Here is a 13294-nt window from a genome sequence, read left to right on the forward strand (position 1 = left end):
GGATTGGTTTGATGAGCATGATCAGGAGATCCAAGAGCTAATAGATCGCAAGTGCAGAGCATTTCTGAGCCTTAAACAACAACCCAACTCAGGAGCAGCAAAGCAGCATTACAGACGGCTCAAGGTTGAGGTCCAACAAAAAACCTGGGACCTAAAGAACAGGTGGTGGATGGAGAAAGCACAGGAGTTACAACAGCTGGCCGACAGCCATGATGTGCGAGGATTCTTCATCGCAGTCGAGGCCACCTACGGTCCAAACACCCAAGGCCCCACCCCACTGCTGGCCAAGAACGGAGAAACATTCATCAAGGACACCGAGGCAGTCAGGGCCCGCTGGAAGGAGCACTTTGAAGATCTCCTCAATCAAGACTCTGCCTTTGACTCGAGTGTTCTCGACTCCATCCCGCCACCACCTCAGTAAAACCCCAATACTGCATGAGGTAGAAAAAGCCATAGGCAGTTTAAGAACAACAAGGCTATGGGACCGGATGGATTCCCTGCTGAGACACTGAAGTATGGCGGAGAGGCACTGCTGGCACGAATACATGACCTCTCATCTCTTTCATCTGGAGGGAGGAGAGCATGCCGGGAGATCTCAGAGATGCAGTGATCATCTTTAAAAAGGGAGCAAGTCTGACTCCCTGTTATCAGCCACTGGGAAAGTCATTGCTAGATTCCTCCTCAACCGTCTTCTCCCTGTAGCTGAGGAGCTCCTCCCGGAGTCATAATGCGGATTCCGTCCACTACAGACAGCTGCAGGAAAAATGCAGGGAACAGCACCAGTCCTTATACATGGCCTTCTTCGACCTTACAAAGGCCTTTGACACTGTCAACCGCGAGGGTCTATAGAGCGTCCTCCTCCGTTTCGGATGCCCACAAAAGTTCGTCACCATCCTCCGCCTGCTCTACGACGACATGCAGGCCGTGATCCTTACCAACGGATCCACTACAGACCCAATCCATGTCCGGACCGGGGTCAAACAGGGCTGCGTCATCACCCCAACCCTCTTCTCAATCTTCCCCACTGCCATGCTCCATCTCACAGTCAACAAGCTCCCCACTGGAGTAGAACTAAACTACAGAACCAGTGGAACCTGTTCAACCTTCGCCATCTCCAGGCCAGGTCCAAGACCACTCCAACCTCTGTTGTCGAGCTACAGTACACGGTCGACGTCTGTGCACATACAGAGGCTGAACTCCAGGACATAGTCGATGTATTTACTGAGGCGTACGAAAGCATGGGCCTTACGCTAAACATCCGTAAGACAAAGGTCCTCCACCAGCCTGTCCTCGCCGCACAGCACTACCCACCAGTCATCAAGATCCACGGCGTGGCCCTGGACAATGTAAACCATTTCCCATACCTCGGGAGCCTCTTATCAACAAGAGCAGACATTGACGACGAGATTCAACACCGCCTCCAGTGCGCCAGTGCAGCCTTCGGCCGCCCGAGGAAAAGAATGTTTGAAGACCAGGCCCTCAAAACTGCCACCAAGCTCATGGTCTACAGGGCTGTAGTAATACCCGCCCTCCTGTATGGCTCAGAGACATGGAGCATGTACAGTAGACACCTCAAGTCGCTGGAGAAATACCACCAACAATGCCTCCGCAAGATTTTACAAATCGCCTGGGAGGACAGTCGCACCAACATCAGCGTCCTCGACCAGGCCAACTTCCCCAGCATTGAAGCACTGACCACACTTGATCAGCTCCGCTGGGCAGACCACATAGTTCGCATGCCAGACACAAGACTCCCAAAGCAAGCGCTCTACTCAGAACTCCTTCACGGCAAACAAAGCAAAGGTGGGCAGAGGAAACATTACAGGGACACCCTCAAAGCCTCCCTGAAAAAGTGCAACATCCCCACTGACACCTGGGAGTTCCTGGCCAAAGATCACCCTAAGAGAAGGAAGTGCATCCGGGAGGGTGGTGAGCACCTCGCGTCTCATCGCAGAGAGCATACAGAAATTAAGCACAGGCAGTGGAAAGAGCGTGCGGTAAATCTGTCCCACCCACTCTTTCCCTCAACGACTATCTGTTCCACCGTGACAGGGACTGTGGCTCTTGTATTGGACTGTTCAGCCACCTAAGGACTCGTTTTAAGAGTGGAAGCAAGTCTTCCTCGATTCCAAGGGGCTGCCTATGATGATGATGATGAGGTGGAAAATTAAAGCATCCCCATCATGTGACTGTAGCACATCATTGAGCAATGCCCTCAGAGGACATTTGCAAGCTGCCTACAAGATATCTATGCTGTTACACTGGAAGCTTTGGTCTGGATATCCAACTTAGATATTGACATTTGATTTGCTTTGCATAAAATGGCAGCGACCCACATACGAAAGAAGAAGCAGCTCACCAAAACTTTGCTACATATCCTAACCCACACCACTCACCCATCACCTCTGACCTTGGTGAAATACATTGGTTCTTGGTCCCCAACACCTCCAATTTAAAATGTTCATCGTTGTGTTTAAATTCCTTCATGGCCTTGCCTTATCTTTATAACCTCTGCACCCCATGAACATAAAAAACAAAAACAAAAATGAAATCTTTGCAACATTGGCCTGGAACTTGTGGTGAGTAATAGCATCAAATGAACTTTATTTGCTGATATTAACCAATTGAAACTGACCGCAAAACCAAAATCTCGCCACAGAGATCATGATATCTTTGTGGACAGCTTTCTTCGGACAGCGGCGAACGCCTTCGCTTTGCTGCTGACCGCAAATTACATACCAATGTTTCGTCCCACAGCGCAAACATTCTCTCTGAGCCTGAGCATCAATTTCTATAAGCAACATTTTCTGAGAGTCCGCAGTAGTAGCAAGGTAGTGAATGCAGCAAGTGGCTTATCAGAATATTACGGACTCTAAAGCACTTCATAGTCAATTATTTATTTTTTTGAAGTGCAGTCACTTATTATGTAGGCAAACACAGCAGCCAACTTAAGCACAGCAAGGTCCTACATATAGTAAATGAGATAAATGACTAGTTTTAATGGTATTGGTTGAGGGATGAAATTTTTGATGAGCCACCCACTGCATGTGAAACCTTGCCAGTGGCACAAGGTCTCAGAAAATGTCACCCGATGTTCCTGGTAGACTGTATCATCATCATTGTTGATATTGAGGCTCAACCAGGCAGCAGACTACAACTGATGCAGTTTGAGACTGCTACATTCTACTCAAATTGGTGAAGGCAGGAAGAAAGACGAGACATTTTTTCAACAAGAAGGTATAACGTCTCTGGCAATGGATATGGCTTGCTGTCGGTCATCTAAAGGCACATCACAATTTTCTGATTAGACAAACAGAAGTACATTTCTCCCAAAAGAGAAGGCTAAGGGGTGACCTAATAGAGGTCTTTAAAATCATAAAAGGTTTTGATAAAGTAGATACAGAGAGAGTGTTTCTACTTGTAGGGAAGAGCAAAACTAGAGGCCATCAATACAAGATAGTCATCAAGAAATCAAATAGGGAATTCACAAGAAACTTCTTTACCCAGACAGTGGTTGAAGCGAATAGTATAGATGCATTTAAGGAGTGGTTAGATAAGCATATGAGGGAGAAGGGAATTGAGGGTTAGATGAGGAAAGATGGGAGGAGGCTCGAGTGGAGCATAAACATCGGCATAGACTGGTTGGGTCGAATGGCCTGTTTCTGTGCTGTATATCCTATGTAATCCTATGTAGATAGAACCTTCTGACTGCAAACCAGATTCAGGAAAAGCAATTCTCTTAAAACAGTTGTCTAAGATTCCCTTGTCCCTGTCGTTATTAAACAGGTAAGTCATGTAGTAAAGCAGACTAGCAAGCAGTGGTTAGTGTTAACTTTAGTCACTTGATAGTATTCTCACCTCTGAATAAATAGATTGGAGGTTCAAGCCCCATTCAAGGACTTGGGCACATAATCTGGGCTGATACTTCAGTGCAGTACTGAGGGAGTGCTGCTTTGTCAGAAGTGGCGCCTTTCAGATGTGCTATTATATCATCTCCAGGCCGGCACAGTATCACATGGCCTTGTGGCTGACCCGTTCAAGAAAAAGGTAGGATCTGGGGAGGTGGGGGTTGTGATTGCGGGGAGGGGAGACTAGGATGGCAGCAATCCACATTATTATTGTGGAGTCTGAAGGTACTTACTCTTTGAGCCTCTTCTGTACTACTGCCAGGTTTTACTGAGTGTAGCGTCTGCCCAGTAGTCAAAGAGGAGTCAGGAGCAGCAGGCTGACCACTCATAGGGCAGGACAGAAAAGCAGAGAGAAGCAGGAATTCATTGTGCATCTTAAGCTGTCCTCTGACAGCCTCTGATGAGGACAAGAACGGTGATACAGGGGAGGGTAACAATAGCAATATCATAGTACTATAGAGCAAGTGGTTAACCAATGGAACAAGAAGAACGAGGAGAATAGGAAAATGGTAGTTGGGGAGATTCAATTATTATAAGGATAGACAGTTTTTTTTGTAGCCGTGATCGTAAGTCCTGAATGCTGTGGTGCCTCCATAGTGCTATAATGGAGTAAGTGGAAAACCTTTTGCAAATGAAGAAGAGCAGCGAGAGATTATGGTCCAGTAGGAACCAGTGACACAGGAAAGAATAGTATATAGAGATCTTGCGATGGTAGAATGAGGAGTTAGAGTCAAGGTTTAAGAGCAAGACCTCAAGGGTGGTAATCTCAGAATTACTTCCTGTACCATGCGCTGGTCAGGTCAGGCAAGAATAGATTAGATCCATTAATGCATGGTTTGAGAGGCAGTGCAAGAAACCAGGAGTTCCGGGACAGGGGCAAGCTGCTCAGGAGGGATGGACTTCACCTGAACGGAAGGGGTATTAATCTGCTTTCAGAAAGGGTGAATAAAGGCAGCAAGGGTGGATTTAAACTAGTATGGCAGAGGGAAGCACAACAGGTTGCAGGTTAAGAATAATTAGGAAAGAATAAGTAAGAATATTAACGGATAATCTGAATTGTGCTAATATGAATAAAAGGAGTATATGGATTAAAATGGGTGAGCTAAAATTGCTGGTGCATAGGGAGGAAATAGATGTTGCAGGAGTAACTGAAACCTGGTTGAAATCAAATGATGTCTGTGGAGTTAACTTGCAGGGTTTTGTGTATGTTTAGAAAGGACCAGGGACGTAAGGAAGCAGGGGTGGGTGGCATTATTTGTTACAGAACGACTAGTCACAATGGAGCTAATGTTGGAAGTGGCATGGAGTCTCTTTGAATAGAATTAAAAGACATAAGTTAGTAATAGTACAGGTTGAACCTCCCTTATCCGGAACCCTCGGAACCTGGCCTGTTCTAGATATGGGTTTTTTCCGGACAAGGGGTGGTCACGTTAAATTTGATGGTACAGGTACTGAGCAAGGGGATATCGGGGTTGGCTTTTTGGGGTTGGGAGTGCGGCAGAGAGATCATGGTGGGATGGAGGGGGGGGGGCGCTGAATCGCGGGGTCAGGCCAGCGATTGCGGGAGTCAGCAGCAAGGAAGGACTTCAATTTGTTCATGTCGGGGTTCTGCGCATGCGCCACCTGGTGGCCGGGAATGGTTCTGGACGAGGGGTGGTTCCGGATAAGGGAGTTCTGGATAAGGGAGGTTCAACCTGTAATATGTTACAGGCCAGCAAATAATTAAAGGGAGACTGATATAGTTTTGCTGGAAATGAGAAAACAGATGAGTGCCAAATCTTCAGTAGTATTCCTGGAGGATTTCAATCTTTCTGATATTGAGTGGTGTACATGCAAGCGAAAATTTATTGATATTGCCAGGGACTCTTTTAAAGCAATGACACGTAATTTGCGGCCCTTATGGGTGAGTATGAGGTGCCTAAGCGCCTGTAAGGGCCGCACAAGTTCCGGGTTAAATCTGGAACTTGCAATCTGTCAATTTCTTGACAGATCCAATGCATTCCCAGGAAAAGCCCATTTGCGAGTGGAGAGTTGGACTATTTGCCTAACTTCTGCCCAGTGTATGCCCATGAAATTCTTGCGCCTGGTACTCATAAGGCCTGCTTTTACCAGCGTAAAAGTTTTTTAAAAATTCAATCATTTAACCATTAAAAAACCTGTACAATAAGGTTCGGTTATTTTTAGCCCCTTTAAAACATTTAAATTTATTTGTCAAAAAATAAATATTTAAAACAAAAATTTTAATTAAATGGCATTTTAATTAATTTTAAATATGTAATTTTTTTTTAGTTTATTTGATGTGTACATGTATTTTGTGGGGATATTCCCATTCATGCTATGGGCATTCCGTACATATATGGAATCCCCATAAGCATGACTGGGGATCCCCTTCTTTCATTCGTTGGACTGGCACACAGGATCCGAGGGATGCTTGCGAACCGCCTGTGCCCCTGGGATACATGGGCCTCTACCCACGGGAACCCAGAGAGGTACAGGACCGCGAATCTCCATACCTCCCCGGACCACCACGTACGTGGGCATTTTATTCGTGGAGGCATTTCCCCACGGAAAGTCTCCAACCACAAATTCAGGGCCAGTATGTTGAAGAACCTACAAAGTGTAATGCAGTATTGAGTTTAGTGCTAATTAATGAGGAGGAAAAAATAAGCAAAGTAGAAATAGGGAAACATTTGAGAATTAGTGGCCATAATGTTCTCACATTCAGGGTAGACATGAGGGGGCTGAAATTGCCCACCGCCTGAAACGGGGCACACCTACTGTTTTCGATGTGTTCCAGCCACCCCAATGAATGGGGCAGCCAATCGGGATAAATTCAGCACTCCGTGCTTTTTTTTGAATCGGGGTGGAAGTGGCCTCATCATCGGGGCAGAAGTGCGGTCGGGTCAGAGTAGCCGACGCTCCAAGACATCAGTGCTGCACTGATGACGTCATCGCGCTGGCGAGTCACAACGCCTTCCCCTTCAGTTAAAGGAGAGGGTCGCTACGAACTCTGCAGCCACTTCAGTGGCAAACACTGGGCTACCAGGGAGAGTTTCGGCCAGGCCAGTGACCTGGCACCCAAGAGGCCCGGTCGAACCCACGGCAATAACTGTTGGTCTGACCTGGCAGTCAGCTGACAAAAAAAAATAACATGGAGTCGCCGGTAGCGCCACCTCCCCTTTAAGGGTGGCCGCGCTGCCAAACCACAGAAAGGCTACTGACAGCAAAAGCGGTCAGTGGCACCGAACGGTGACGGCGCCGCTTCCATGGGGCAATTTTCAAAAGGGGCAATTTCCCGCGGGGCAATTTCGGGAAGGGGTCGCCGCCGGTCGGTAAGGGGTCAACGCATGCACGCCGCAGCAGGAAAACAGGAGGATCGGTCCCCTACACCGCTCCAAAACTGAGAAAGGGCAATATCTAAAATGGCAGCCGCTCCGCGGAGACTTGCCGGCCAGTCCGCACCGACCCGTGGCTGTCGCTTTCAGGCGGCCATGGGCCTTATAGAAAGGGGCAATTTACGCCCCGAGGATAGAAAACAAAAGAATGTCAATAAAAAGATACATATTAAACCAGCTGATTTTGAGCATATGACAGAATGGGAATGGTAAAATGGGGAGAGATACTAGAAGGAAAAGATGTGGAAAGTGGAATCGTTTCAAAGGAATAGTTTTAAGACACAAAAAGAATTTATCCTTGAAATAAGTCAGGAACAGAATAAAAGAGTAAGACCAGTTTGGCTTACCAGCAAGGGAGAAAGAGAAAGCATATACAGCTTTACGTGTTTTAAATGTTTAGAAAAGAAACAGGATGGGGAGATCTATAAAGATAGGTTGAGTAATGCTAGTAAATGGATAAGGACTGCAAAGAGGGATCACGAGAAAAGCAAAGCTGGAAACATAAAGCAGAATAGTAAAGTATTCTTCAAGCATTCCATGAGTAAACAAAGGGCGAAAAAGTGGATTGGCCCACTAAATATGTCATTAGAAAACTAGTAACCGAAGATACAGAAATTGTTGAAGTACTTGAAGCCGAAATTCACCGTCCCCGAAGGGACGCCTACCGCGGGGTTTGGGCAGCCGATTGGAAAAAGTCGATCGGCCGCCACGGTTAGGTACTTTTCCCTCCCCATATTCAGCTCGGCTGGGGTTTGAGCGGTGCTCACTTCCACCGGAAACGGCAGGGTGAAGCCGCTGTAAAGGTAAGTTTCCAGCATTGAGATCTGCAGCGTGCCAGAACAGGGATTTTCAGCTCCAAAAGGTAGGAGTTCTTCAGGCAGTGTCCCCGTGAGGTATTCGAGTCGGTGCTTGAATGCAACAGCACTGGCGTGTTGTCGCGATCGGGGCCCTTTTGTAAGGAAATAGTTTTATTAATTTTATTGTTTTTATGTAAGATTGCATCATCCGCAGTATTTATGTTTTCATATAGATTTATTAATTATTAGTGTTTTTATGTCAGATTGCATCATCCGCAGTATTTTGCTTTTTAAAATTGCTTTATTAATTGTTTTGGCTCCATTAAACCTGCTGAGTGCTGCTCAGAGTTTTCACATACTTGTGTACAATTTTCAGGTCTCTTTAGTGGAGTCCTGTGGGCTGCAGAGACCTGCTTGGCAAGGTTCACCCTGAGGATGGGAGGAGTGTTGGGAGAGCCTGGTACAACTGGTCAGAAGCAGGGCGGCACACAGGAGAAGGAGTCGCCGTCAGCACCATGCAGACAGACAGTGGGCAAGGGAGGCAGCAGCCATGATTTGTTCATTCTGCGCCAGACCAGTGTGCCCGCCGTCTTCACCGGCTCAAATCAACATTGCGGTTGGCTGCTTGGGGACAAGGGATCATCAAGCAATGCATAGGCTTCCTTAACGCTCTGGTGGCACCTCGTAGTACTCTCCTCAACGGGTCTCTATAATCGTCATGGTCTGCTGCATGCTGCACAACCTGGTCATCATGATGGGACAGCCGCTGGAGGTCGAGCCAGCAGTAGGAGGAGGAGGAGGAGGAGGAGGTCGAGCCAGCAGTAGGAGGAGGAGGAGGAGGAGGTCGAGCCAGCAGTAGGAGGAGGAGGAGGAGGAGGAGGTCGAGCCAGCAGTAGGAGGAGGAGGAGGAGAAGGAGGTCGAGTCAGCAGTAGGAGGAGGAGGAGGAGGAGGAGGTCGAGGAAGCAGTAGGAGGAGGAGGAGGAGGAGGAGGTCGAGCCAGCAGTAGGAGGAGGAGGAGGAGAAGGAGGTCGAGCCAGCAGTAGGAGGAGGAGGAGGAGGAGGAGAAGGAGGTCGAGCCAGCAGTAGGAGGAGGAGGAGGAGGAGGTCGAGCCAGCAGTAGGAGGAGGAGGAGGAGGTCGAGGAAGCAGTAGGAGGAGGAGGAGGAGGAGGAGGTCGAGCCAGCAGTAGGAGGAGGAGGAGGAGGAGGAGGTCGAGGAAGCAGTAGGAGGACAGAGGGAAGTAAAATGGGGGCAGAAGCAAAAGGTAAAAAGGAGATAAGGAAAAGTGGAGGGCAGAGAAATCAAAGGCAAAAATCAAAAAGGCCACATTACAACATAATTCTAAAAGGACAAAGAGTGTTAAAAAAAAACAAGCCTGAATGCTCTGTGTCTCAATGCGAGGAGCATTCGTAATAAGGTGGATGAATTAACTTCGCAGATAGCCCCATGAAAAATAGTATGGAGATAGTCCAGCATCTCTAATTTACCACTCTACTACCACTCCATTTCTGTCAGGCAGAGGGAATTAACATCTCCCCCATTATATGGTTATGCATTCATTCATTCATTCATTCATTCTCAGTTTGTGGGACCTTGTTGTATGCAAATTGGCTGTTGTATTTGTTTGCATGAGGATGTTAAAGGCGTTATTTCTATCTATCACCCTTTCTATCAGTTCTTTCTATCACCCAACAGATTGAAGTTAGTCTGCTTCGGGGTCATTAGGAGCATTTTGGGTAACTAGTTTTTAAAATATCTGTTCTGGTGAGTTAACCCAGTTAGCTTTGAAAGAAAACAATAATAAGTTCTTATTTCTTTCATGATCCAGTGCTTTTAATTACAAATTCTCTACCGTATCCCATAATTGTCCATTTCCTGTCTACTCTGCTCCCCATATCCGCCACCCCCCCCCCAACCGATCTCCCACCCCACTCGCTGGCCTGGCATCACTCTAAAGCATAATTACAGTAGTCCATTCTCAAGACTACCTGTTAGCATGGGAGATCCATGATCGTATTTAAAATTTTAGCTCAGGTATTGTACGTGCCATCAGTATAGCAAACCAAGACCCATTAATATTTAATCAGATGAGCAACCGCCTTACTACTGTACGGAACGCCAGTAAATCTAGAGAAAAAATTGTATGTTTTTCTTTCCTCAAAAAAATACATTTCTTCGCCAATTGTTGCTCATTGAGAAACAAGGCTACCTGATCATGACGAGTACAGGATGGGGAGCAGAACTTGGAGAGGTAAGGAGCACAAAGGGATGACTTCCTTCAGCAGGGGTAGAAAAACAATGCACATGATTCTGGGTGGACACCAGTGTCCCTTTTGTCTCCAAAAACTGCTCAAGTAAATTCCATGTATGATATGATCACTGCTTGCATTAATCTGGGGTGACACATTTGTAACATGGAAAACTGCTGTGATGTTCAAACTACAACAGTAACTATCTTTATATCAACAATTTTCATCCATGTATTTACACCTAAGCATCACCACCACTGCTACAACTTACATGTATGATTTTTGAAGGTGAATTCTAGGAGGGGCAGAGTACCTGAAAGATTGGGATCTAATGGTGGAGCATGGAATGTGCAGTAATTCAGCATTTAAAAAATGGAGGATGCAATCTAGGATGTTTGACTGCAGAAAATTACCTAGATAATATGAACTGTGGCCATAGAGGGAGTTGAAGATGAGGATTTTGAAATTTATTTCTTTGAAATTACTCAACCACTGTAATAAAACCTTTATGAAGCAACAAAAGCAAATAAAACAGGAAAATATTTATGTGTACTAGCCACATTTTTTCCTGTCGTTTAAGCTTTTCCATGCCACAAGTCAATCCCTGGAGAATAGGGAACCTGCTCTCAGATACCTAGCAGTGGCTCTCTAATTGGTCCAGGATCTACTAGAGATACACGGTTCAAATTTTCTTTCTTTCCAAGTGGAAACGTGTCTAATCTCAGGAACTTGCAAGAGATGAAGCCTTGTGGCACAATGTATTGAAGCATCAACCTGCTTTGTCATTAAACATCTGTACCAATATTTTTAACATTCAACTTATTTAATTATTAAGCACACACAGACCAGGATTTTCCTCTATACTCATGACTAATTACAGTATCCAATAGTTGATTTTATGAATTGCATAATTGTTGTAACAGTCAAAAATCCTCATAAATGTGTAATAAATTGTAAAAGAAGGTATACATACATTAACAAGTCTCCATGATTCTCCAATGATCGCAAATTGAATTCGATTCAAAACAAATCCATCAATCTCTTTGTTCAGTTTGACTGGAGTCTGGCCAATAGCTTTCATAAGTGCATAGGTTTGTTCCAGAACAGCAGGATGTGTTTCAGGATGAGGAACTAGTTCAACCAGAGGTACATAGTATGTTGGATTCACCTGAGAACATAAACACAGTTTTTCTTCCAACTTTCCTTATTAAAGCAATTTCGTGCCATTGCAAACTTTGCAGATGGTGGCAAGAATCAGTAAACTATTGAGCTATCGTATAATACCCACTATATATTGGGACCATGGGTCCGCAACATCCCACAACAAATCACATCAAAAAAACTCCCTTCTTTATTTTCGATGTCTAGATTTAAAAATAAATAGACTGTATGCAAGTAAAATACTGCTCGATAGAGAAAGGTGTGAATCTCTTCAATTCAAGCTAAAGTGCTTCTGCATACTCAAGAGAAGTAATTCTGCAATCCCATGCTCTTAGCAGGAAGCCGTATTTGTAGGAGGCCAGGTCAGAAAAGGTTATTTCGCTAATGCAAGAAGCATTATATTACAGTTTTTACAGTCTGTAAAGCAATCTCAGCAGCAGGAGATTGAGAGGCCCATAAAAAGGGCGCGGAATTCGGGAGGAGCCACAGCAGCGAGAGCGAGAGATCGAGGCCGAAAGTAAAACAAAGATGTAAAAAGAAATCTAAGTGTGATGTCACAGCCAAGCGGGTAAGTGACTGGCTGGTGGATTGGTGAGTATTTTATCTTTTTCTTTTTCTTTTCTTATCCTTTGGCATTGTTGCCAAATTAAGTTAATTTAAGGGTTAAGTCATGGCAGGAGAGCCCAGACCCATGTCACACTCCTCCTGTGCTATGTGGGAAATCAGGGACACTTCCAGTGTTCCTGACTACTATGTGTGCGGGAAGTGTATCCAGAGGCAGCTTCTGTCAGACCGCATTGCGGTACTGGAGCTGTGCATGGATTCACTCTGGAGCATCCGCGATGCTGAGGATGTCGTGAATAGCACATTTAGTGAGTTGGTCACACCGCAGGTAAAGGTTACAAAGGCAGCTAGGGAATGGGTGACCATCAGGCAGAGCAGGAGTAGGAAGGTAGTGCAGGGATCCCCTGCGGTTATCTCCCTCCAAAACAGATATACCACTTTGGATACTGCTGGGGGGATGGCTCATCAGGGGAAGGCAGCAGCAGCCAAGTTCCTGGCACCATGGGTGGCTCTGCTGCATAGGAGGGCAGGAAAAAGAGTGGGAGAGCTATAGTGGTAGGGGATTCTATTGTAAGAGGAATAGACAGGCGTTTCTGCGGCCGCAATCGAGACTCCAGGATGGTATGTTGCCTCCCTAGTGCAAGGGTCAAGGATGTCTCGGAGCGGCTGCAGGGCATTCTGGAGGGGGAGGCTGAACAGCCAGTTGGCGTGGTGCATATAGGTACCAATGATATAGGCAAAAAAAATGGGATGAGGTCCTACAAGCTGAATTTAGGGAAGCTAGGAGTTAAATTAAAAAGTAGGACCTCAAAGGTAGTAATCTCAGGATTGCTACCAGTGCCACATGCTAGTCAGAGTAGAAATAGCAGGATAGTTAAGATGAATATGTGGCTTGAGGAATGGTGCAAGAGGGAGGGATTCAAATTCCTGGGACATTGGAACCGGTTCTGGGAGAGGTGGGACCAATACAAACTGGACGGTCTGCACGTGGGCAGGACCGGAACCAATGTCCTAGGGGGAGTGTTTGCTAGTGCTGTTGGTGAGGGTTTAAACAAATATGGCAGGGGGATGGGAATCTATGCAAGGAGACAGAGGGAAGTAAAATGGGGGCAGAAGCAAAAGGTAAAAAGGAGATAAGGAAAAGTGGAGGGCAGAGAAATCAAAGGCAAAAATCAAAAAGGCCACATTACAACATAATTCTAAAAGGACAAAGAGTGTTA

General features: G+C 45.9%; 1 protein-coding gene across 3 annotated transcripts in view; it reads right to left on the bottom strand.

Annotated features, from left to right (window-relative positions):
• cryl1 (crystallin, lambda 1) overlaps positions 1-13294 on the bottom strand; it is a 183441-nt gene that overhangs the window by 57494 nt on the left and 112653 nt on the right. For all 3 annotated transcript variants that reach the window (XR_011595678.1, XM_070892192.1, XM_070892191.1), the window contains exon 5: positions 11323-11517. Coding sequence is in view for 2 of the 3 variants with exons in the window: in XM_070892192.1 (XP_070748293.1) it covers positions 11323-11517 (195 nt within the window). In the remaining variant the exon portion in view is untranslated. The remainder of the gene's footprint in view (positions 1-11322; positions 11518-13294) is intronic.

This window comes from Pristiophorus japonicus, chromosome 10 (genome assembly GCF_044704955.1).
Source record: "Pristiophorus japonicus isolate sPriJap1 chromosome 10, sPriJap1.hap1, whole genome shotgun sequence".
Classification (NCBI taxonomy): Eukaryota; Metazoa; Chordata; class Chondrichthyes; family Pristiophoridae; genus Pristiophorus; species Pristiophorus japonicus.